General features: G+C 43.1%; 1 protein-coding gene across 1 annotated transcript in view; it reads right to left on the bottom strand.

Annotated features, from left to right (window-relative positions):
• LOC148412602 (latent-transforming growth factor beta-binding protein 2-like) overlaps window positions 1–27,357 on the bottom strand; it is a 114,400-nt gene that overhangs the window by 52,279 nt on the left and 34,764 nt on the right. The window contains exons 4-8 of the mRNA XM_088433367.1: window positions 20,034–20,275; window positions 16,640–16,828; window positions 12,608–12,808; window positions 11,173–11,417; window positions 9,997–10,099 (exon numbers count right to left, since the gene is read on the bottom strand). Coding sequence (XP_088289493.1) covers window positions 9,997–10,099; window positions 11,173–11,417; window positions 12,608–12,808; window positions 16,640–16,828; window positions 20,034–20,275 — 980 coding nt within the window. The remainder of the gene's footprint in view (window positions 1–9,996; window positions 10,100–11,172; window positions 11,418–12,607; window positions 12,809–16,639; window positions 16,829–20,033; window positions 20,276–27,357) is intronic.

Genomic DNA, 27,357 nt, shown 5'->3' with positions numbered 1-27,357 from the left:
GAAACTTTGTGGACGCAGACTTGACCTAGACTCAGCGCTGTGTGAACCCTGACTTGACTTAGACTCTGGCCTTGTATTTCAGACTTGACTTGGAGTCTGAGCTTTGTGAACTCAGACTTGACTTGGACCTCTTTGAGCACAGACAAGAGTTGGACTCTGACATTTGGGAACCTGACTTGACTTGGACTCAGACCTCAAGTCAGACTTGACTTGGACCTCTTTGAGCTCAGACAAGAGTTGGACTCTGACGTTCGGGAACCTGACTTAACTTGGACTCAGACCTCAAGTCAGACTTGACTCGGACTCTATGGACTCTGACTTAAGCTCGGACTTGACCTGGACTCTGACCTCTGTGAACCCTGACTTGGCTTGGACTGTGTGTTAGATATCCATAGCTGTTGAACGTTCGGAAAGAACTAGCAGAAAGTCTTTCCAGAATAGTGGAAGTCGTTGCCGGTGGATGCCATTTTTTTCTACGTTCCCGTAATTGATGAGGTTCCCCAGTGAATTATCCCATATGGTGCATATCCGGTCATTCCAGGACCCAACTCAGTCCCGAATCTCCGCAACTTTCCCAGGAGCGTCCGGAATGTGCCACATGGAAGCTTTCAGGGAATGAGAAGTGTTTTGGTCCCGCTGTGACCCAGTGGACCAAGCGGGTTCAGCGTACCTGAAGGTTCGACAGAGCAGAAGTGGGTCAGTATGAAGGGAACATAGAGAAAAGAGGGGGACTGTGTCAGGGTGACGCCCGCACTCCTGTCTGCCCACCTCATCTTGCTCCTCCACACCGGCCTAATCCGCCTGCAAAGTTTCTGGGTAATGAGCTGTTGTGGCAGGGTGCTGGGCATGCACTCCCGCAGAGAGAGGATCAGGGAAAGTCTGGTTTGAGTGACAGCAGGGCGCGCATGCCAAGGGAAACCCAGTGGGAGAGGTCTGTCTCAATAAAGCTTATTAACACAACTGAGAAGATCTCTTCCAGGAACAACTTTGACACGTATCTAAAATGGTCATGAATGTGAACCTATGGGCGTTGCATCAAGAAAAGTTTGATTCGGTTCACTGAGTGCGTCTTGGTATTAATAGGGGCAAGGGAACGTTTTAAGAATACGGATCTCGAAGGTCTTAGTGATGCCTTTTCATTTGTGTCCACTGTCGTGTCCATTTTGTTTCAGCCAGACAATATTAATGGCGTCCCACCCAGACATATGAGACAATAGATGTCCTCTCTTGTGCACAGTAAGACCTAGTAGGGTATCTCAAATGAGTCAAAAGATATATACTGAAAAGAAATGTCTTTCTTTTATATATCTTCCTAAGAACCAGTGTATGCATTTGTGTCTACTCTACGGTTGTGTCCATGTTGTCTCAGCAAAGTTGATTGTATAGTACCCAAACACATGACACTGGCTTGGAAAGGTCAGGATGTCCTCTACTGAGCATACAAGGACTTAGTAGCTTAGCTTCAAGGAGTAAAAAAATATATACCAACAATAAATGTCTGCTCCAATGGACACAAATGGAATGATATGATGCAGTCTTGGTCTTGGATTAGGGCTGTCTTACCTCCAAAAGTCTTGGTCTTGTTAAAATTAATGTTTTTTTTAATTTACATTTATTATACATTTACATCTTCTTGAAGCCCAGCCTATACATTTGCGTCCACTGTGGTGTCCCTGCTGTCTCACCAAAGTTGATTTCATCTGAGACACCATCGGCTAGCCCAGGATGTTCTTTACTGAGCACACTAAGGAACTTAATAGGTTAGCTCAAATGAGTCAAAAGAAACGTCCACCGCAATGGACACAAATGAAAAGTTGCATCTCAGGAGGATAAAACATTTAGCGTAGTACCTTTTTGTTTAGCACAGTGGTTCCCAAATGAGGGTACAGATATCTGCGGGATCTGTCTTCTGGATTTTCTGAATAAAATACTGTACGCCTAGAGACACCACTCCAGATGTAGTTGCGAAGTTTCATCTATCAGAAACGGATGGCACATGAGTCTATTTGAAGTCTTTCTTTGTTTTGATCTGCAATTAGTTTGCGGGGTGTTGCGGTGAAAAAATATTTCCCTGGAGGGTACATCATGGAGAAACAGTTGAGAGCCAGTGGTTCAGAGCTTTGCAAAGTCGGGTTTACGGCCGCAAAAAAGAAGGCCGAGTTGTTTCTGGTGCGGTACACAAATCTAAGGGCTACCTTGTTTTCGGATCATTTAATGATGCGTGCTGTCTCATGCTGGCTCCTACGATCATTTGACTAGAAAATGTCTGTGTAGGGTTTCGCAAGCAGCGACTTGCAAGAGTGAGCTCAAGCTGTGCATCATTAGTGTCGCCCTTGGTTACAATGAGTTTCGACGCAGACTGGTCTGTATCCACTGAATGTACAGAGAAACACTTGCAATTGTTGTCCAACCATTTAGCCCCGGTTAACAAAAGGCTTTGTCACCCCTCACTAATTTTGTCTGTCTCCATTCAATTGTGTCGTGAATGCCACTGGCAACTGTTGAATAATATTTGGGTGAATTCCCTGACTTGTGGTGTAATTCAAATCCCTTGGAGCTTCCTGATTGGTGCTTCAGTCCTAAATCTGTTCAAAGTCTGTTTTTCGGATCAAGGAAGACCCTAGCGAGGGGATTCAAATGAAAGGACGGCTTATGCAAAATCCGAGTAAACACTGAATGCAAAGCGGCTGAGAAAGGAGATGGATTTTATGCTCGGACGGATACTTCAGCTGGACTATGATCGTCAATTAATTCAGTTTTTATGCAGGACCACCCTGCCAACTAGAGTGTGTTTTCATAGGTGATATCGTCAGTCGTGCAAGGCTCAGAGTCCTCCGCTAGTGGATCCAGGGATCCGTCTGGAGAGTAAACTCATCATCTAGCTTCTACCTTTAGCCCACTGGAAGATGGAGGCGAAAGAAACTGTAGCGGGTAATTTTTTCACCTCTGATATGGTGCTGATATTGACGCCTAGAGTATCATTTGACCCTGAAAAATTATCCTTCTGAAGTCAATTGACTTAAGTATATTTAAACATGTTTTACATTCAGTATACCTTTCCGAGGGCTAGCTTCAGCAACTGGAAAGCCAAGGTCCTGGGATTTGGAAGCTGCCCAGCTCACAAAGCACCCGCCCCCTTTGGCTCCTCCCACAGGTGGTGAGCCCAAAAGGATCTGTGCCTGACCAGGCCCCATGGGTATCAAAACATTGCCTTTGAGCCCCACTTCCAGGTCTGGCTCCAGAGGGGCAAGAAAAAATCATCCTAAGCTGTCTGGGTCCTTGGATTCCCGTCTGGTGAGGTGTTCCGGGTATGTCCCACCAGGAGGAGGCTCCAGGGATGGCCAAGGACATGAGAATATGTGTCTAAGCTAGTCTGGGAACGCCCGGGGATCCCCCGCAGAGCAATTGGGCTAAGTGGCTGCAGAGACGGACCCTTGCTGCTCCTGCGACCCTGCCCATAGAAGACCCAGCCTATTCGTTTGGGTCCACTGTAATGAACATTTGTTTTGGGTCTGTCTTTCGACTCATTGGAGCTAGCCCACGTAGTCTGCGTGGTCGGTAGAGAACATCCTGGTCTTTCCAAAGACGTATCACGTATACGGTTGGGATGTCGATAACTCTGCTGTCTTACTGAGACAAAAAGGACACAACAGGGGAAGCAAATGAATAGACCGGGCCTCAGGAGGGTGAGGTGGGAACAACAGAGGGTGGGACAAAAAACATTTTGGATGGAGACTGATATAATCTGATCCTGTTTGTTTGTCTGATATAACACCAATATCCAATAACAAAATCGGATCGCCACACCCCTAGAAACTACAGATGCCATCTCCAGAAAATCCATTCCACCAAAGGCCTCTCATCGGAAAAACACCATGGCCTCAGCCAAGACCTCCCCGGGACCCTTTTCCAGTAATTCTCTTTCTGTCACGCTGCCATGGAACAAACTGGTGGCACACAAAGGAAACTATGGGCATACACCACACTAATCAATGACTGGATTAAGTCTTTTGACTCGGTGAGATGCCAAGGGTATTTCCTCATGGCCTCGGAGTCAACATTTGATTGGAGGGAACAGCTCAAAGAGAAGCTGTTTGCTTTTAAAGGCAAATGTCTCCTTGGCACGCGTCGGCTTTTTTTTGCTTTGCTGCCTCCCTTCAACTTGAAATCCATGTGCCATTCCTCGTTTTAACCCAAAGGAGAATCTTCCCCAAAATAACGACTCCCGTAGTTGTTTTCATATAGCGAGAAATATTTTCCGAGCGTTTGGTTTGCAGCTCCGAGGCCTAATGTTGGTGACTTTGCAGTCGGCATCAAAAACACATTCAAAACAGCCCTACATTCCTCCCTAATCTCCAATTCACTGTGGCGCATTAACCACCTGGGACGGCTCCAAAAGGAAGACATGCCAGGGTAAATTCCTCATAAAAATCCGCTCGACGTCGCATGTATCCAGTTATGAAACGCAACACCGGTTTGAAAACGCATCGGTCTTTAACCGGCCTTTATTTCTCATGGCGCTTAGACTCGCAGAGCCATAATTAACCGCGTTGCAACACGCAGCTGATAGATTCCGTCGCTCTAAGCGCGATGTATTAGCGAGTCAATGCTAATGAATCAAGCAGTGTAAACGTGATTTGAGGTCTTTATCAAATCTTAATTGGAAGCTGCTGTGGAGCAGTTCCAGGGCATCTGTTTTCTTCACCGCCTTTTTCCCAGACCAAGTTCTAGCACCTTCTGGTTCTTGTTGGCCATTAACAAGTGTCCGTGTTTGATCAAAGCGAATAAAAAAACAGTCCCAAACACAAACTTTGGCCCTTACTATGCATGTTAGAAAACATGTCTGAGGAAGCGATGAGAGAACGGGGTGGGATGGGTTCACAAGGAAGGATGTAGATCTTGGCTCAGTCCGTCCTCGAATTTATTCGCAATCTTACGTCATGTGTGGTACATCAGTGGGTGATTTCTGACATTAGCGTGAGGCCAACCGGGGAGAAAATAAAGCAGCCGGGAGACTCCCGACGCTGGGCAGGGATGCTTGGACCGAGGGGTCAAGGGTTCATGTAGGTGTGGCGGTTCCTGAAGGCCCCAGGGGGATGTCTGATCTGGTTCCGTGGCACTTCCCATCACCTCGTACGTGGGAAGTTGCCCGGCATCGAACAGAAAAACGCATCGCAGAATTCCGATGAATTAAGAACGAACGGCGGGGCTGCCAAGGGTCATGCTCGCTCCCGACACAAAAGCGGAGCAAAAGTTTGCGGAGGGAACCTGAGATGAATTTATTAAAAGAAGCATTCCTATATAACCCCTTTTGTTGCAACACGATCCCGGCTCCGAGCTTTTAAAAGATTCATTTTCTCCTATGTACACAAATATCTTCATCATATTCATCCACCATTCTCGTATTAGCTTTCTGTGTCTCCTGACATCAAAATTTAGAGGCCCAGTGAAAGCTTTTCTCCAATCCATCTCCTCATCTGGTCCAGAGGGAAGGCACTGGATTTTATGGGTGTTATTATGAGCTTGCTATCCTTATTAGGATTTTGTTAACCTTTTTTTTTTGTTGTTGACTCATACTTGTTTCGAACTCGACCCTTGGACTCGCAAAATAGTTTATGGGCTAGACCAAGTTCGATGATGTTTTTATTCCTGAAAAGTATCGTCGTCCTTCAAAAGAAATGAAATCAAGTCTGTCAGGTAAGCAAATTGGACATCTGATTGGTTAACCGGAATGAACTTTCTCAAATTTTATGCCCATAAAAGAAGTACTTTTCTATCTTCTCATCTAGATTTCAACTTGGACTTGACTCTTTTGACCCTGACCTGATCCGACTTGGACTCAGATCTTTGTGATGACTTGCCCTCAAATCCTTGTCACTCGGACTTAACTTGGACTTGACTAAAGCGCTGCACTTTGGCCACTTCAAAGCCAGAGAATGAAAACATGAAGCAGTAAACTAAATGTCGTTGATGTATATCGATGAATTACATTTAATGTCATACTGCAAATTCCACAGAAAGAAATTAGTACGGTAATATTCAAACGAATAGTAATTAGCACAATATAATGATAAATTCTGACAGAACATGAAAAAACATCACTCGCAAGTAGCATTAGCATCTTTGGTTAGTATATTTATATATGTTTTTGTTTTTAATGAGCCTAGTGTGATTTATGAGATTTTGGTCCAACACCAGCGATATGAGAATGCCGCGTAGAACAAATTCTCTCAAAAAATGTCACCATACTGCAAAATTTACTACAATATATTAATCAAGACCTGTGTAAGTACGTAAAAAAAGATACGTACAATTGTAATAAAAATCAAAGTGGTAACTTTAAGTTGACAAATTTTCTCCTGCCATAAACTTCTCAATTGGTTCAGATTGCATAGTCAAGATACTAAACCGGACACGCAGGAGAGCCCTAAAAAGCGCTATGACTCTCTCTCCAAAAGTGAGCCTCTCCTAGCGAAAGAGAAGAAAAGCGCCCCACCATTTCCAGGGTCCACCCCCCCCCCCCCCCCCCCCTCCACATCCCTCCCGTCAAACGCAGGCCACGGTGGGAGGAATGCGACTTAAAGATCTGGCCAAACGTCTAAAGTGAGAACAATAACAGTAAGGAATTCAAAGCACTTCTCTTATTAAAGCTCCCTCCAAGACTGGAGGGACAGCAAGCATGACTTCATTTTCCCCCCGTCTTGCGTGTGACCCGGGACCCGGGCTTACAGTATACCACAAACACGACGGAGAGGAGCGTGCGCCTGCGCTTCTAGTCAGCACTTCAAAGCACCGGAGGAGAACATCTGGGAGCTCGGGGAGAAGGTTGCCTGGAGAGAAGCTGGATAGGAGAAAAGGATAGATCCGTGATGGATGGAGGGGAAACAGAGGGATGATGCCTGCTTCTGATTAAGAACCCGGTTGGATATTAAACCCAGCTTGAGGTCTTTGACGGCCAACTGACATTTGTGGCTTTGGCCGCCGTGCCGTTGAGAAGAAAGACAAGAAAAATACATCTACCAAATGTGGCACTTTCCAGCAGACTCCAGTTTCCCCGTCAAGCCCCGCCTCCCCCAAATAACGCACAGGACTGTCAAATTGAGTAAGAGGCTCTGCGTACGGCGAGAGGTGTCACCACCCAGCCGGCTTGTCAGCGTGCAACCAGCCTGCTGCTGTTTCTCAACCTACCGCAGATTGGCTTGGAAAAAAACGCAATTACGCCCGTTCCTTATGCCCGCAGGGTGGGCGGCGCTCGCACCGGACTCTCATCTTCATGCTCTCATACGTTTCCCGAGTTTTTTTTGTCGGAAATGAAAATCCACTTAATTTTTACTACTCGGGGGATAGTCGAGTTAGCAAGTCTTTTCGCAGAGCTAATGATGACTGAATGCGGTCGTTACCCTAACCCCGCAATCCCCGCTAGTGTTTAGTTGGGTGATAAATGCTGTAAATATGCAGCAATTAGAAACAACCGCAGCTTAAAAGTAGAAGTGCAATTTGGGGAGGAATTGCATATGAATTCTGAAAGCTGACAAAATCGAAACATTGAGACAATGTGGAATTTCTTTGGAATTATACTAAGAAGTACAAAATATGCGAAAAGATAATCCATTCATAATTTGGTACGGACCTATAGGAGCGGGGTCACTTGGTGAAAATGTTAATTTAACAGGAGAAAGAGAAAAGAATGAAAGAGCAAGAATCGCTTGATTTTTCATGCTACTTTCTGCGAAATTCATTGAAATACAGAATTTAATTGGATATTTGCTACTTTTTTTTATTAAAATGGAGGTTTTCTGATCTATTGAGTTGAAAGAATGTTAAAAAAAAAAAAGATTTCAATTTTGAGTTTTAACGTACCGTCCAAGTTGGGATTTGAACCAACAACCTCAAACAAACATGGGAGCTAAAGTCAAAATAACTAAATACGTGTAATGGTGTTTAATTATATATAATGTGAAATTTCTCATTGAAAATGAATGGTGAGTTTTTGATGTAAAATATAACACTGTGGGAAAACCGTGACCGAAAAAAATAGGAGCCCTTTTGGCGTGAACATTTGGACTATGTTGATTTTGGAACGGGAAAAATCCGAGGTACTATGTGGGAGTTGAAACGTTATCATTGTATCGTGCCGATAAAGAATCAGAGGTTGCCATTGACCAAAAAGGCAACAATAAACAAAAATCTGTATGGGAAACTCCACTAAAAAAAAAAAAAAGGGCCCAATTGTGGCTTGTGGTTTTGGGTGATGATGCCAGACAAAACCAGAAAATGAAGAAACTAATAAGACTACATAAAAATACAAATGCGAGTTCGTAAATGACAACAACATGTCAGCCCCCACCTGTCATCCACCAATCGTTAATCATCCATACAGTACACCAGAACATCAGGTTCTGATCATGTTTCCAATGATCCAATAAAAAGTGAGGAACGTGACAAGATCACGTCATTGGTTGCGGGTTAGCCACCCATCCATTCAGTGAGTAAGGTGACGGCGACCACAGACGACTTTGGGCGCACCCAGGAATGGTCGCCAGTCAACCGCTGCGGTTTAGATTTGATCGTACCAAAATATGCAAAAACTCAACTCGGATGGGAAACCAACACAATGTGGGTTGGAGAAAGAGAAAACGTTTTGAGAAGGACGGGAATAATAAACGGAAATTGAGCATGAACACAAATAGCTTAAAGCACAGGTGTCAAACTCCAGTCCTCGAGGGCCGGTATCCTGAAGGTTTTCCTGTTTTCTCTCCGAAACACACCTGATTTGGATCATTTTCAAGCTCCTCCAGAGCTTACTAATGAGCTAATCATTTGAATCAGATGTGTTGAGGGGAAAAAAAACGGAAAACCTGCAGGATACCGGCCCTCGAGGACTGGAATTTAACGCCTATGTCTTACAGGGACACTGTGTAAGATTTGACAGTTTTTCATTCCGGACAGCGGGAGGTGCTGCGTTTACCAATGTCCGTAGTTATAACAAACATGGCCGCCTCTGGAGAAGTGCCACCCCCCATGTAATATCATTTCATAATAACTAGACTTACGATTATCTTTCAAATCTACTGTCGGTCATTAAGAACACATTTTTTTGCAACTTTTTGAAATTTATAATTATTTAATGTATTCCTATTTAATGAAAAAACGCTCTAAAGCTTACACACTGTCCCTTTAAATATTTCATGGCAGCTTCCGGAGAAGTGCCACCACCCATGTAATATCTTTTCATGATAACTAGACTCACAATTATCTTTAAAATCTACTGTCAGTCATTAAGAACACATTTTTTTGCAACTTTTTGAAATTTATAATTATTTAATGTATTCCTATTTAATGAAAAAACGCTCTAAAGCTTACACACTGTCCCTTTAAATATTTCATGGCAGCTTCTGGAGAAGTGCCACCCCCCATGTAATATCATTTCATAATAACTAGACTTACGATTATCTTTCAAATATACTGTCGGTCATTAAGAACACATTTTTTTTGCAACTTTTTGAAATTTATAATTATTTAATGTATACCTATTTAATGAAAAGCACTCTAAATCTTACACACTGTCCCTTTAAATATTCTACCATGAAGAAAAAGGCATAAAACATGCTATTTCTTTTCTAAATCACATGAATCATAATTTGATTTTGTCCCAAAAAAACATTAGACGACAAAAACGCGCGTTTACACTCCACAACACAAAGCAAAGCCCGTTTCCCTACTGACCCCTTTTTGAGAAGGACCGGACTTCGGACATCGTTACAAGCGGCTCGCCCTTCCATTTGTGTGGTCTCGTTCTCTTTGAGACATCCCAGCTGGTTACAAAAAGCTCCACGTAAACACAAACGTAGCGAACGCGCGTGAGGCGACGTGAACGCCACGACGTTCGTGTAATGCGACCATTCCGGCATTTCTGAACGACTATCAAAGACCTTATTGCGTATCGGAGACACAAATGAAGCCGGGGTGAATAAGCAACTTTGGAAGACGGCTTACTTGGTTTGGTTGGACACTTGTGACATTTGTTGAGACCCCAGGAGGCTCCCACGCTTCCACAGCAATCATCTTGTTTGGTCAGGCCTGGCAGCGGCTTACCACACTGCAAAAAACGCACAGCTGTGAAAAATCTCAGAAACCACTCTGCCAATAAATGTCCGCAAAACTGCGGATGCCTGAATCTGCGAGGGCAGAGAACAGGAAGACTCTTTCAGTAACTATCAGCGTTTAGATCGTGGATATCTGGCTAATTAGGAGAAATTCCTTGCAGGAGCGAGTGGATTTTGGCCGGTGATTTACAAAAGTGAAAACATTCTTTTGCTGAACACCGAACTGCTAAACTGGAAGGAAAAGTGAGGACAACTTGTGGAAAACGGGACTGGAATCTAATACACACAAACATTAGCGTAAACCTGGAGTCACATCTACAGTGAGGCTAACTATGGAACGTGACCATTTAGTCGGAAATCATACAAAAAATTCACATTTTACACCTGATGGAATTTGTTGCAGTTTATTACAATTTCTGTCGGATATTTTGTATGATTGTTTTTTCCCATCCTCACCTCATTGTTTTTATTTATTTTTTTGGTTGACAAACATATCCACACATTTCTCCGCTGTGCCGCAACAAAGTAACATTTACAGGCTTGCGGCTGTGAGTGAGAGAGGTGCGCGGAGAATACGAGGCAAAACACATTTCATACTCTTTATGTATGTATAATGTCCTTTGAGGAAGGGGGAATCCGACTTGGGAGAAAGAGAAAACATTTTGTGAATATATATTAAAGCACAGGTGTCGAACTCCAGTCCTCGAGGGCCGGTATCCTGAAGGTTTTCCGGTTTTCTCTCCTAAACACACCTGATTAGGATCATTTTCAAGCTCCCTCGGAGTTTACCAATGAGCTAATCATTTGAATCAGATGTGTTGAGGAGAGAAAACCGTAAAACCTGCAGGATACCGGCCGTCGAGGACTGGAATTGGACACCTATGTCTTAAAGGGACACTGTGTAAGATTTGACAGTTTTTCATGACGGACAGAGGGAGGTGCTGCATTTACCATTGTCCGTAGCCAACCTCGACGGCGAAAGCAACAAGAAGATAATGCGCTACGAGACCGCTCGGGTTTTAACAACTCCGAGAAACCGCAGGCGGGAAAATATGGCAACTAATACCTGTCCGTCAACCGTCTCCTGGAAGCATCTTCCCACGTGTCCGTTTTGACGCTGGTGCGGTCCTCCGCCGTTCTCGGCGACGGGCTCGTGGCCGTTGCCGGGCTGAGAGCGCTGCTGGACAGAGTGAGCCCCCTCGGTGGCGGGCGACCTCTGACCCGGTTGGACCCGGGCCACTTGGTGGATGTGGACCTCGGCCTCAGGCGGGTGCTGGATGTGGACCTTGACCAAGGATGGGTGAAGTGAGACTGGAAGACAAAAATACGGGCGTCGTTTTATGCATAGGAATCACTATAACTCGATTTAGAAATAGGTTGCTTCATGTTCCAATTAATTTACCACAAGTTTGAAAAGACTAACTGCTTTTTATCAGATCTAAAAAGCAGTAAATTAAGACTTTCTGATACCTGCAAAACCTTGTGAAATTTTCACATACCGCCCATAGAGCCGGGAGTATACAAACCCCGATTTGAAAACCACTGAGCGTCTTTGCTAGCTAATTTGCCAATTAGCTATAAAGTTTTATGATCATCAACATACAAGATCTGTATAATAAACTTAACAAAATAATTGCATACAATGTTTTGTAAAGCAGTCAAAATTTGGCTTACTTTTTGTTCCATTTAGTTTGCACTTAATTTGAAAAGAAAATGTACTGTTCCTTTCACGGCATTGAAAAGCATTGAATTACATTTGCGTTATAAATTTACGCACACCCTAAAATGCCTTCACATAACACGTTAGAGAAAAGCTGTTCTAGAAAGACTTTTTTCTCAAATATTTCATAATCATTTCAAGGATTCAAGAAGAAGGGAGCGTGAGAGATTAAAAATCACAATTTGTTCATGTAATCCCCAAATGATTGACAGTATAAAAGACAATTGATCTCACAAAACAAACAAAACTTTGGATTACCGAGTTTAAATCAAACATTGGAGGACACGGACAGATTTGAAAGATGGATGCGGGGATGTTGCAATGTGTCGAAATCAGGCTTTTATCCTTCGGACTTGAAGCGAAGGATCTATCTTAAGGGAGTCGTAGGACTTTTTCCCAGAATCCACTATCATGCGTCAAAAGTCTGACAGAAGAAACGCACTCTATAAAGAGCGCTTGAAACTTGTCTTTCTCCAATTATAACACAAGAATGATCTATTTTTGTGTGTTTTCACAGTTTTACAGCCGCCGGACTCGCGCATTTAAAATTTTATTGACTGTCGCTGAAATTCAAAACGGGTGCCGGGACGTCGGACAAACTTTTTATATTGGTTGATTTAGAGCTTTTGCTTTGATGAAATAAAACAGATGAGAACGGATCCTGTGCTGGGAAACAATCGAATCAAAGCCAGCCATTTTTTTTTTTTTTTTTTTTAAGATGTCAAGTGAGTGATTCGAGGACAACGGATGGACGTGTCCTCGTGCCCGGGTGTGCACTTACTTTGCTGATTGGAAAGCGGGAGAGTGTAGGTGGAGTGCGAAGGAGATTTCGGTGCGGAGTTTCTGGAGTCCTTGTGATTGGTTGGTTTGGCGTGCGTCTGAGCCGGCAAGTGGCAAAACTTCCCGGTTGAGTTGGTTGGACACCAACATTGGTCCCTGCCAATGCAACGGCCTCCGTTCAGGCAAGGAATCTGACAAAAGACTGCAGAGAAGAAGAGAATGAGGACAGGGGATTATTATTATTTGTACAGTATACAGTTTTAGGTTATAGATGACTTATTCATATATAAAGCGTGTGCACAAAAAGAGAATAAAGATAAAAATTAATAAAGACAGAAATGAATGTCATCTTTCAGCTCACTACACACAAAATTGAAATAAGGTTGAACTAGGTTAAACTATGCACATTGCATGTTTTCATAACTTTGCAAATGCTTCTAAAGGCGTGATAAACTTATTTATGGATATTTTTTTCCTTCTACCACTCAAATTGTTCAGTGGCATCTGTTGGTCTGTGATGTGAAGATGACCCTTTAAGACATAGCCATTAACTGCTCTCTACCGCCATCTACTGTCTCGAGGGGAAACACAAGTCAACAAAGAATTTTCTGTTTGCTGACGTAGATTGACCGCCACGCAACGGAATGTTCCAAAAATTGCAGGAAAATCAATGTCAAAAATCCTACTAAACGCATCTCAAAAATTCTAAATATAATGGTTTTATATGGTCCAAAATTTGGACGAATATGACTTTTGTACATAAAATCTCGCACGTCCATTAGCAATCACACAGAAATGTCAGAAGTGTTGCATTTTGAAATTTTACATGTTTTAATCATCTACTGGAATTTCCAGCTCCCCAGTGTTGTGTCAAATTGATTCTTTTATGATATTTAAAATAAAAAATCAAAGGAAATTCCATAATTTGTAACGGCGGGTTAAAAAAAAAAGAGACATTTTTCAAACCTATCACTCCTACCAATGTTACCGTTCAGGAGGATGGAAAGGCCTCCTCTGATTAGACATGCCGGCTATAATATCTGCTCAAGGGGGCTATTAAATTCTTCCAGTACGGGCCGCAGGTCCGCTCTTGTCGGCGTCAGGCCAGTCCCGCCCGGGGCAGAAACTATTCCTAGTCCTACTGTAGACTTCCCACCGCGTCAATCTGTGCATCCGCTCAAAAAAACACTCAAACAACCCAACAGAAAAGCCCACGCTGACGTTTCTCACTCCATAAACAGACGTGGACCTCATGTGATGTCACGCTTTAAAGTTACAGCAAGTGCTGTGCGCAAGGGAGCCTCTTATAATTACACAGACGTGTTTTTTTACCGCGCCAGCGCAGGGAGCATAACAAAAGCATGAGATAACTGTTTGCGGTCCTCTCGACATTCCTCGGTGAAAACGCACGCCCAAGTGATAACAGGACGCGCGCCACCGCCTCTTAATAGACGTTTTACATCATAAAGGTGGGCTTTCGGGGGAAGAAAACTGATTGGGGTACCCGAAGGGGAGGCGGCAGGAATACGATGGCGCTGCGGCGTTATTTCATTAATCGCCGTATATCATTTTACAATAGGAAACAGTCACTTCATTTTAAGGGCCCGCACATTCCGAAAATGACACCTTTGTTAAGATAATAACGCCTCATTTCGAAAAACACGGTCAAAGGCTCTTTTTCGTCAATTCAGTCGCGAGTTGAAGTTCTTTACCGGAAGAAGAGATGAATTTGACAACCAAACGCAGCCCACAGTAAATTTGAACATCTAATGAGTATTTCTGTTAAAATACCAGACGTGAGGGAGCAACGTGACTTTGGTAATATGTGACGTAACTAAGACCTTTCATGTGATGTGAGGCATAACTATCATTATATGATATTCTACACACTTTTATAGATATAAAAACGTAAATATAGAGATATTTTCTCCAGTGTTCTTAGTTGAAATCTGGTTATATCCGGACAATACATTTTCCACCTGGCGGCCTTCAGGTTCAATGCCGTACAGTTACAACAAATTTTCATTTTTATACATATATCGGACACAAATATATTGTCTGGATCCCAGGAGAGTCTAACTTTTTGCAGATAAGGCAGTTTATGTGTTTTTACGTAACTAGCGAAGCCTTGTATGTGTGTGGTACGTGCACCGCTAATCCACGAGCGGTAATTAGTCTGAGCCTTAGCTGGACCCTTGCGACTGAAGAAACCAAAACATGCAGGGTCGCGACCCCTGCCCTTGGCAATGACCGCCACCTCCCTTCCCATGGACACTACTGTGTGAGTCGGCGCCGCGGATAAATGGCAAATTTCTCGTAATCCCCGTCAAATCCCGTTCGTGCTGCTCGTTCTGTTTTAGCGCCGCGCCCGTTCTCGTCTTTCATTAGAAGGCGCTCTCCCAGGGAGCATGTTAAATGGTTAACGGCCGGGCCAACAGCGAGGTGTAAACCGCAAAGAGATGGGGCTAAGTGGTGGGAGCGTGGGACCACCATCTCAAGTGTGCATGTGTGTGTGTGTGTGTTTGGGGAGATTAGGCCTCTTTTCCAGACCGTGCTTTTAATCTGCTCCACTCCTTTTCTCTCCCGTTCTCCCGACCTCTGTTTTCTCTTTGACAGTTCAGATATTTTTCTTCTCCTTACTGAGCTTCGCTATTTCAAGACAGACGCACAGCGTGACACTGGGGAACCCGTTTTGTCGGTGTCGCCCCATAAAAAAGACCAAGAATGGAGATGGAGGGACTACCGTTACTCGCCAAATACAAGACGCATTTTTTGCCCAAAAATGAAGGCCAAACGTATGGGCGACTACTATAAACGGTGACTTAAAGATTAGGATTTCTTTTGACTGATCCGTCAGCCGCATAAATTGAGTTTTGCATTTTTACACCGGCCGTGTTCTTATAATAATTACGGTAACGGGATGAGCTAGAGAGCAGTCAGTGCCTGTTGTAGCTAACAGCAGCACGCGTGAGCTGAGGTTGTTATGGCATTATTTTTAATAAAAGAAGCGAGCGGACTGAACCAACATCCGAGACCATCCTTCATCACACACGGGGAAATTACAAAAACATAGAGGAACATGTAAAACGTATGATGTATCCAGATGATTCAATTGAGTTCATTGGTTAGAAAACACGGAGCTGTATTCTTATAATAATTACGGCAGGGGTCACCAACTCCGGTCCTCGAGGGCACCTATCCAGCATTTTTTCAGTGTAACCCTCCTCCACTGCACCTGATTCATAGGATGTGCTCATCAAGAAGCTCTGCAGGAGCACCAAAATGATCATGATAATTTGCATCAGGTGCAGTGGAGGAGGGTTACACTGAAAAAATGCTGGATAGGTGCCCTCGAGGACCGGAGTTGGTGACCCCTGAATTACGGTAACGGGATGAGCTAGAGAGCTGACATTGGTTGGCTGTTAGCTTTCAGTGCCTGTTGTAGCTAACAGCAGCACGCGTGAGCTGAGGTTGTTATGGCATTATTTTCAATAAAAGAAGCGAGAAGACTGAACCAACATCCGAGACCATCCTTCTTCACACACGGGGAAATTACAAAAACATAGAGGAACATGAGTCAGAAAACATGGAGAGGTATTCCATTTAACTTGTTTAATAATTGTGGGCCCAATCATAAACTTGCCTGATCCCTGATGGTGCGCAACTGCGGGTATTTATGGCGAAATGAACTCGAGCTGTGTCGCGAGGACCAAGAAAGAGCGCTCTCATCTTTACGTTTGTGTAGCGTTTACTGATCGCTCACAACGTTGGAGATCTGAAACCCACTCAACATAACCCTCAAGAAAAATATAATTTACAGATATGAACACAAAAAAATACGAAGAATTTGCAGATGAGATTTCTTCTATTTTGCTATCGTTTCTACATTATCTCCAAAGCGTTGGCGCGTCGGTGTCCTATATTTGGTGGATTACGGTATTTGTGAGAGAGGACCTGATTGCGGGAAAGTGAGGATATCTGACAAAGTGGCAAAAACACCAGATAAGAAATGGTCGATAGAGTCAACACTCACAGAGTCGGAAGCCCGGCGCCTTTGGCTGCAGCTGCTGCTGCTGCTGCTGCTGCGAAGTCTCACTGTACACAGTGGTCACGTCCCCTTTCTCGCAGCTGTTGTAGCAGCGCCCGTTGCCGCACACTCGGCGACACGTGGTGGGGGTGAAGACGATCTTGATGCGGTCCAGGCCGGAGGTGAGGTTGGCCCCTGGAAAGCACGCGCACAGCCGGTTGAGGACTAGCAACATCAAAGTTAGAGCGGAGGCGAGCTCCATGCCTTCTTCTTCTGTGACACTCTGCTCATCTCTTCGCGGCGTACGGGGCAGTTTATAAGCGAGTGCGCAAGGGCGGGTGCCGATAATGGCCATTGGCACGCTGTAAGTGAATGAGCGAGTGCGCCGCAGGCCGGCAAACGTGGAGCGGATAGGTGGCAGATCTCCAGGGCCTTTATCTTTGCTGGAGGGTGTTTCAGATGGGAGTATGAGTGAAGAGGGCGAGCCAACGTTGCGTACCGATGGGCCGGCTCTTACTCGGGTTAAGAGAAACCGGGGACAACGGAAGTAGAATGTATGATGGCACCGCGTTGGGGGAGTGGTCAAAATTAAAGAATTGTTAACATGGCCTTCATTTGGAGAACATTTTGTCAGTGTCACCCCATAAAAAAGGCCAAGAATGGAGATGGAGGGACTACCGTAATCCCCCAAATATAAGACGCATTTTTTGCCCCAAAATGGAGGACAAACGTATGGGCGAGTCCTATAAACGGTAACTTAAAGATTAGAATTTCTTTTGACTGATCCCTCAGCCGCATAAGCTGAGTTTTGCATTTTTATACCGGCCGTATTCTTATAATAATTACGGTAACGGGATGAGCTAGAATGCTAACGTCAATTGGCTGTTGGCAGTCAGTGCCTGTCGTAGCTAACAGCAACACGTGTGAGCTGAGGTTGTTACGGCATTATTTTCAATAAAAGAAGAGAGCCGACTGAGCCAACGTCCGAGTCATCCCTGTTCACAGGCGTTCATGTAAAAGTTATGATCTCTCCAGCTGATTCAATTAACAGTAGCAAGTTATAGAGATGTGTACACACAGTAAAGTGTTCCATTTGACTCGTTTATTAATTGCGGTCTTTTGGCGTATACTCACAATCATAAACTTGTTGGAACATTGATAGCGCGCAACTGTGGGTATTTATGGCGAAATGAACTCGAGCTATCTCGAAAAAGGAAAAATAAAAACAGCAATGTTACATTGGCGCAGCGTTCACTGACCGCTCACAGTGTGGGAAATCTCAAACACACATAATTTAACCAGCAACAAATATATAACTTGCAGATATGAACACAAGGAAATCGGAAGAATTTACAAGGTAAAATTTATTCTGTTTTGCTATCGTTTTTACATAGTCGAAAAACTGTATCCTCCAACGGTATCGTAGAATATCCGAGAATTTGACCCAAAAATAAAGGGTGCGTTCTATACTCAAGCGCGTCCTATTTTGGGTGAATTACGGTAATTTTTTCAGGGTCTATTCGAGGCTTGGAACATCTATATGCAATATATGTTTTATATTTCAAGTAGGTGCGAAAATGAGGATGCTAATTATGTATACCACATCAAATATACATTTAATTATGATGCTAACTAGCAACAACAAGCAAACAGCACCAGTTACCATCTCAGCTATAATAATTATTTTATCGATATCGCAACGTTTGTTCAGACGTTGCAACTTGAATAAATTTTTACAAAACACGACTATGAACTATAAAACAAACATTCTAATCACAAAAAAAAGTTTAGCATGATTATAGCCGTTCCAAAAAGGATTTCCAATATGACCAAAAACGAATCCAGACGCCATTTTCGTCTGTATTTGGAACGGAAGTGGTTTGATGCCGATTCACAACAAGTTTTCTGTCGGCGCGGCCATGTTTTTTTGCCATGCCGCCGCCCTGAGTGTTTCTCTGTTTATAAATCACTTATAGGCTATCTTAGGTCCAGCTCATGACAGCTTTTGGCAAAACCTTCTTCTAAAGTGACACCAAGTAGGACAAGATATCTCCTGGCTATCTGTTTTTTGAAAACTTGTGACAAGATTGGTCCCAAAGGATATGTGAACAGGCGTACCGACTTTTGATTTAAACGGTACTAAATGGAGCTCGTAAAATGAACTCTAAGCATATTCTTTATGGGGGACCGGGAAGGGTGCCAATAATGTCCAAGTGTTTATCTGTACTCACACTTTTCAGCAGAGGCAAGCGTGCAGATGAGCGGCACAGCTGAGCAGAGGCGTGAAGTACAGTTTGGGATGCAGCCAATATTTGTTTTGTTTTTTTCGTGGCCTATGTTCCAGTTAGAAGTGACGCAGCGGGATGAGTCGGTATGTATTCTGACTTGGCCAACGTGTTTGTTTATTTTGACGTCGCAAAGACTTGCAAAAGGATTTACAACAGGAGATTTATGCAGAGGTGGCCATTTTACACGTTTTTTCACGGTCCGGCATTCATCGTTCCGTCATTCCAGCAGTATGTCTTTTTTTTTTTTTTAAACAGTAATTAGCGGTCCCTCGGTCTGTCGTTTTGTTTCATTCGGGTTTCCGTCGTGTGTGAGGTGGACATTTGACACATTTTTGCAGGTCAAAAGCAAAATTGGGATCCATCTCTGCCAACACGATGACAGACAAAAACCCATTTCGGTGGGTCCTCAACTCCAGTCCTCAAGGGCCGGTATCCTGTATGTTTTCCAGTTTTCTCTCCCCAACACACCTGATTCACATGATTATCTTATTAGCAAGCTGACAATGCTTGAACTTAATCATTTGAATCAGGTGTGTTAAGGAGAAAAAAACGGATACCGGCCCTCGAGGACTGGAGTTCTTATGTCATAATTTTTTGTTTCTCGTCATTCGTCGTCAAAATAGGCGTCCGTCTGTCTATCTCTGCCGGACAGTGATGAATACATCAAGGGCAAAAAGACAAAAAACATCCTGTCATTGCTTAGATCGCAGCTGTCGAACTCCAGTCCTCGAGGGCCGGTATCCTGCAGGTTTTCTCTCCTCAAAACAGCTGATTCAAATGATTAGCTCATTAGTAAGCTCTGGGGGAGCTTGAAAATGATCCTAATCAGGTGTGTTTAGGAGAGAAACCTGAAAACCTGCAGGATACCGGCTCTTGAGGACTGGCTTGGATCATTTTTCTTGTTTTTTTTTATCATTCATCACCAAAATCGGTCACAAACTGAGGGAATGCTGAATGTAGACAAGACGGCGAAAATCTTGATTTCATCGGCTGCTTACATCGTCATTTTCACCGGCTATAACGGACAAAAAGCCCGTCAAAGGTGTCGCTGCCAATTTTTGGATTTCTGACATTAACATCCATACACTTTTCCACTTTTTTTTTTTTTTTACCTGCTGGTGATAACGCATTGTTGAACTGTCCACGAAGCCGGTTGTGATTGGCTGTCCCGTGACCGTTGAAGTAGCTGCCATGCCCGTTTCTTTGTCCGTGGGAGTTCCTGTACTCATTTCCGCGGGCGTTGGGCAGCGCGTTGGAGACGATGGGCCCGGAGGATGACGGATAACGCTTGACGGTGCGGGAGGTCCCCGTCAGCTGAGGGGAGGATTCAGGGGGTCCCCGTCTCACTTGGGTCCTGTCAGTCACACCGTCACGAGACCGCAAACATATGAGCTCATGGCGAAATGAACATATACGTCCAATCGGCGTGGCGTGCGCATCGCCGTGAAATCGCTTTAAGCGCGGCGAGCCGGCGCGACAGAAAATAATCATCCCGAGAGATGAGCGTCGTATCTTAGGTCATAACTCTGCTTAATTAATCAATTTGTACAAATTAAATCTATAATAAAAGCACAGTTGTCTCAACTAACATCTGCTGCGGGTCGAAAAGCCGTGACCCTTACTCATCCACCAAGATTCTTTTTGATGACACAAAAGACATTTGCTAAGCAAAGATAATTTATCACTTAAAAGAAAAAACAATCGGGGAAAAACGATCCTGGTCCCAGACTCCCAGAGAAAACGATGCCGTCATGGGGCCTAGCTCGCCTAGCACCCATTTGGTCTGCTTGACCGGATGAGGAACGTGTCTGGATTCTAAAAAGATCCTGAGTGATAAAACAAGGCCGCGGGAAGTCCAAGAACAAAGACTGACCCGGGCAGGTTTTTTTTTTTTTTTTGATATGGGTCAATTACTTGAGCCCGTGTTGTGCGACCTGGAAGCTGAGCTCACGCGAGCGAGTTTGGGGAGTCGCGTGCCGCAGACAGACGGGCAGACGGTCCTACCTGGGAAATGGGGGGGCTTAGGAAGTTTTTTTGGCCCGTTCTGACATTCATCCTTGCAAAAACACATCTGGATCCTACTTATCTGGCCTGTCGGGCAGTCAGCAGAGCAAGATACCGAGGAACCAGACCAATTCCGATCTGTGGAATGGTTCGTCAAAACACGAGTGACCTTGCGTCATTAACTCATTCACTACCACTGACGGCTTTTGACGTAAAAGATTGATTTTTGCCGGGCGCAGTGAATAAGTTAAGGTATAAATCTTACACTCGGATAAGATTATAAAAATATGTCTGTTGGTTGGTATGCGTGTTAGTTAGCAGGATTATGAAAAAAAAATATTCCATGACCCTTAGATGACTTGGTATCTGCTTGGCGATCTATTTTAAGTTTGTGATAAAAAAAAAAAAAATGGTGTATTTTATAACCGCATTGAGACATGTCTTCATGAGTGCTTTCATATAAATTGTCTGAATGTACACTGCTCAAGAAATTTATTGGGCGTAGCATGACAAGAGGATATAATGCGTTTTTTTTTTTTTTTCATTTTCAGTTTCAACACATTAAGTTTTTATAACTTATTAAGTTTCTCTGAGGTGTCAAAAATTCAACCGGCATTGCATTTAAAAACTGAAACTAATCAGCAATGATAAAGAAAAAATATAGAAAAGTATATTTATCACAAATGACAATAATTTTTAGTTTAGCATTTTAAACAACTCATACATGCTAGTGTATTATTCTTTAAAAATCCATATATGAAAATATTGATTTGAAAATTTATCATTGTTCGAGTCCAGTAACACAAGTCAAAAGTTTTTAAACACCTTCAAATTTAAATGGCCTCAAACACAATAAAAGGTCATTAAATTCAAGAAGTTGGCTATTTTGAGGCTAAATGTTAAAACATTTTGTTTCGATTAACTATTTTCGTTCATCAAATAACTATCAGTATGTTAGCCAAATGTGGCACACTTTTTTAAATGATGAAAAAAAACGGAATTAGAGCGTGTTTCTAATCTTTCCAGATTTCAGAAGGTATGTGCGATTTTAACAGGGCTTCTGCATATCTAATTGAATGCTTTTTAATTCAACTTAAAATAAATTGAATGACCTGCATATAAGTATGTTGAACGTCAGTGACAGGGGGAGTAGTTTCTTTTCAAATTAAGAGCAAAATAATTGGAACATGAAGCAACTAGTGAACTACAACCCATTTTCTTTATTGTAAATGACTTGTTAGCAGTCCCCATAACTTTATGTTACCATTCAAATTTATTTCACGGAAAAATTGTACAGTGGACTTGTTGCTTACAAAAATTCTGGGATCTGTTTTTGTTTTAACCCCTCTCTTCTAAACGGCCTTCTAAAAAAGTGCTATCTTTAGGCCGAATAATACGCAGTCAGCTATCAATGAGTCAGAAAGTAAGGAAGCAAAAACAAAATCCTTCCGAAGCTCGAGAAGAGGAACAAAACGGACATGTTGAAAATAGATAAACACTCAAAGTAAAAAGTGAGCTTGCGATATGAAGAAGACGATGCTACATGTAAGCTCATTCTATTTTAGTGACTTTCACTGACATCTTTTGTTGGTTTTTGTTCAGGTTTTGTAAATGCAGTTTGAACCTTAGATTTACTTTGTCCTTTTAATTGCGAAATTTCTGGGACACCAAACATTTCTATTGGGACCCATAGTTTTTTAGTATTGCGAGTCCCCGCAGGAAAACGAGAGCACTGTGTATACTATGTATGGTGTGTCTATTTATTATCACAAAATAATGTTTCCTTTGCACAACGCTATATGACTTCATTTTGCAAAGTTTAACATGATTGTGCATTGTCATCGGTGACGCAATTTTCTGGCAGAAGAACCAAAAATAAAGCACAATTTATCTTCTGGAATTATTGAATAAAAAACAACCGAGAGATACCACTAAAAATATAGTTCCAAAGTTGAATAAATCATACACGGCATAGCGCTGCCTTTTAAATACACCAGCACTGGTTCGCGGGTACTTTGCTGCAAAAACTTTGCGAACCGCTACACTATATTTTCACTTTAATACATGTGACAAAGTGAATCAAAATATTTTTTTAAGCCGTTCTTTTCCAGGAATCCTTTGTGTTGATATAGAGCCCACAAACTTTCAACCTTGGCAGAAGGTTGCGCTCCACTTTGTAGTTACTTGTGATTCAGAGCCACACACCATGTATTTATACAGTGAATCAGCTCCCAATAGACACAACAATAACCAGATAAATAAACACGTTACATAAAACGCATGAATACACACACGCACGCAACATTCCAAGCTGTAATAAATGGAACGCAAGTCAACGCATGACTCTTTAAAAGCCGGGCAGGCCGAAAAAGCGCCGCCCCGCTTAACTCGTTTGCTTCCGTTCGACGGGACCGGATCTTTGTCGTTTATATCCGTCACTGGCGGTGAACGGGTTAAAAGAGATTCAAACGTTTGACGGAGCGCTCTCGCGTCACCTTTTGAAAAGGCAGCTGCTGACCTAGATCGTCAACCTCCGCGGGCGGCTCCCGCGGATTAGGATATGACACGGGGAAACACAAGGTGCTGGAGTCAAGGTGGGGACGCCAGAGAAGGCGGGACGCAAAGAAAAAAAAAAGTGGCCGCTTCGCCGTCCGCTCCAAATCATGATGAGTTTTTTCCACGGTTTACAATGATACCTGGCTCGCACGCATCCTGCCTTTCTTAGCCAGATGTTGCTCTCCCTGTCATTGACGTCCAATGGCGAAGCCGCTTCCTTCCAACATTAGCTCACAGCTGCCCCCTCAGCTTGCGGATCAGGGGCCACTGAGAGCGAGCGCAACTCCGCATACTTGATGTCATCGCTAGGCCCCGGCAAAGCAGCGGAGGAGGAACTGACTCTTCCCCCTCCTTGTTCTGGGTGACTTGACAGCAATTTCAAGACCCGGGCCAGGATTGCGCCGAACAAGACTTTTAAAAGACGCGTGGAAAAATGTTTGGGATATCAAATGATGGTCACGCATGTTCAATTAAATCCCTGATGATCCAGATGAATAAGCTTCTTGATGTGAACACGGTTCACAGACGGAGGACGGGATTATTCGGCTTTGCGTCGGCTGGAAAAGTAAAACAAGCTTTTGTTTCCGAGCAGCTACGCTCAATTACTCCAAACGGAAGATGTTACATCTTGACCGCCGGTCCCATAAAAATATTTACATCAACAAAAAAAGTGACAACGATGAGGCCCCAAAAAAGATGTAAAAATAATTCATCAAGACCCATGATTTACAATTAACAATTTTCAAAACTACATATAGAAAACTAGACTCATAGAACAAGACTCATAGAAGTAAACATAGTAGAAACTAGGCAGACAGTTTGACATGACAGTGACATGATTTGGAAAACTAGACTCGGAAACCTAGAGTCTTAAACAAGACTTGTAGAACTAGACTTAGAAAGAAAACCAAGGAAGACAGCTTGACATGATGGGAAAATATTACTAGGGTTACGGTTAGGACAATTTGGACTCGAAAGCAGAGAGGGTGTGGGAGTGGGAAAATAGAAACTCAAGACACAAAAAAATAGACAATGGAAACTCCACTCTGAAACAAGACTCGCCCAACTACACTAGCTCAAAAAACTAGGTTTGGCAGCATGATGAGGTCAGAATACAGACACAGGACACAGGAAACAGAAATGGAAAAGTTGAAAGTCTTCATACAAAAATAACATAAACGCAGCCGGACTTGGAAAACTAGACTCCGAAAACTAGACTTGTAGAACTAGACTCACAAAGCAACTAATAAAGACATCTTGACATGACAACGACATTACTTGGAAAACTAGACAAAAACTAGCCTGAAACAACACTCATAGAACTAGGCTGAAACAAGACTCCCAGGACTAGACTCGGACAGTAACATGACTTCTAAACTGTGGAGCGAGACTCATAAAATTAGACATCACAGACAGGTCCTCAGTTTGAAGACTACAAGACAAGATTATCTGAAATGAAGTGGTCTCGCGTCATCTTTTGAGACAGGAACAGTTTTTTCTTTTCAAATCAAGAGCAAATTCATTGGAACCTGAAACATATTATTGCTAAACTGTTGTAGTGCCGCCTTTGAAAATTTCGTAACTATCTATTACTACTACTCCAACTACTACTGGTTTATTGGGTCATTAGCTAAAAAAATACTTGCTATCATTGAAAAAATGTTGAGAACGACTCAAAACCAAACTTTAAAACTACGATAAAAGTGAAATCTCTCTTTTTTTAAACAATTCTGGACCCAACTGTACTGTGTGAATATAAACCCTCAGTCCAAACAATTTATCGTAATCACCTTCTATCTTTCGATATCTGATCGCGAAGGAGGCCTCCAAGACATAACGCTATTGGTCGTGTCCTCTTTCACTCGTCATATGGAAAGCTATCAAACCTCATCGCATTTACGGAAATTACAAACCGCGACGAGAGCCAAGAATTTACACTGAGCAAAGACCGACACTGTAAATCTTCCAGCGCGTTGCGCAACCGTGACTTGGCCTTCCGTCACAGTAAATATCTTTGAACTTGTTTCGGTATTACAGCATGCGGATGCTCGCCACTCGTGAAGACATGACAGGCAGCGTGAATGGTAGTTCCAGACATACGTCCTAAACCCAGATGGGCTTGGAAAGGAGGTGGTCTTGGAGCCGCAGTAGAGCGAAGTCAAGCCCTGTGAAAGAAGGCCAGGTTTGCGAACTGGAAGACCGGTTCAAACGCGGCTAGCGAAAACACTCGCAGCTTTGAGCTTCTGCCGACGCTAAACGCAAACTGAGCGTGAAATTCTGTCCGACGCTGTACGCTTCCCGGCCAAAATCGGAGGTGTACTTTGAAGTTTTCTTGAACCTGCTCCAAGGGCCGGGATTCGTCAAACTATTTGGTTAGGGAGGGGTGTTTGGTTGATTTGGTGCCAGTGACGCCTATTTCAGCTGGCTCGGACAGCATAAATTGTCACCGTATAAGCGGTGATGTGTCTGCCGGGAAACGAGAGCGTTGAGGAATATTGAGCATTGAGGGCAATCGTTTTTTGATTATCTACATTTTTTTAACATAAATATAAACAACAGCAAACTACTGGAATTCCCCACATATAGGATGCGCATTTTTTCCCAAAAATGAAGCCCAAATGTATGGGTGCGTTCTATAACCTGTAAACTCATAATTAGATTTATTAAAATTTTGTTCGTCACCATTCGAGGAAGATTCAGCCAGTGCCTGTTGCAGCTAACAGCAGCCCGTATTAGCTGAGGTTGTTTGAGCATGTTTTCAATAAAAGAAGAGAGCAGACTCAACCAATGTCCGAGTCCATCCTTGTTCACGGGGAAGAATATAACTAAAACCGAGAGGTTTACGTAAAGGTTATGATGTCTCCGGCTGATCCAATTGAGAGTGGCAAGGTATGCGACCGAGTGCTCCGGTTAGAGATCTCGGAAAGGCTCCTTTGACTCGTTTATTAATTTTGATCTTTTGTCATGTACATGCAATCATAAACTTGGTGAAAAACGGATGATCTAATTCATGCTAGCTGTAGCCACCGCCAAGCTCTGTCAATAGATGCTGTACAGTACTACGTCAGCGTAGTTACGTTTTTTTTCTCTTAATTGGCGATCGAACGCGATTTCAGAACACTGTTGTGTTGTTTGTATCAGGAGATGGGAGCAACAGATCCAGAAAAAGATTAGTCAAGGTAACAGACTACCAAAACAACTTTCAAATAAAAGGCAGTCATCTCCATTTTCAATTGATGAGATTTATTTTGAAATTGGCCTTCTCACAGCATTGGCGGCGTGTTTTACTGTCATGCAGAGCTTTAACTGTTCTTGCGATTGATTTGACATATTTTTCTTGATATGTACACTAAATAAGCGCGTATTTTGGAGAAGGAAAAAAATGTCTCGAGCAGTTCTTTGAACCGAGGTGCTAGGATCACTCGAGGACTCGCTTCAGCCCTAATCCAAACATTCAAACGAAGACAGACACGCAGTGGCCAGACTCCCGAGGAATTGTTTACATTTTCGATAATTGATATAATAGGTGTCCCTGTTCGACTAGACCAAACAGTGTTTAGGTAAGAATTTGGACAATAAGGCACAATCCAAAGTTGATTGATTTCCTAACAGGCTTCTCTGGTGGTTTTTCCTACTGTCTCTCCCAATAAATTTCCATTTCAAATTAAGGTTTTAGTCAGTTCTTGCTAATGCCATGGAAAAAAAAATATGTTATTTTGATATGACTTTCCCACTTAGCCCTTGTAGCGCTTTCAGGGCAATGCCCATTTTTCATTTCCATTTGTTTGAAAGTTGCCCGGTCCAAAACCGTGTCTAATAGCTTGGACTGCAAGTTTATAGAAGCCAACGCTGAAAAAAAAAAAAAGATTTGGCTCT

The sequence above is a fragment of the Hippichthys cyanospilos genome, chromosome 14, assembly GCF_059441005.1.
Source record: "Hippichthys cyanospilos isolate Australia breed blue-spotted pipefish chromosome 14, RoL_Hcya_1.0, whole genome shotgun sequence".
Lineage (NCBI taxonomy): Eukaryota > Metazoa > Chordata > Actinopteri > Syngnathiformes > Syngnathidae > Hippichthys > Hippichthys cyanospilos.
The sequence above is the reverse complement of the archived record's forward strand: the minus strand, read 5'-3'. Positions and strand labels throughout refer to the sequence as shown.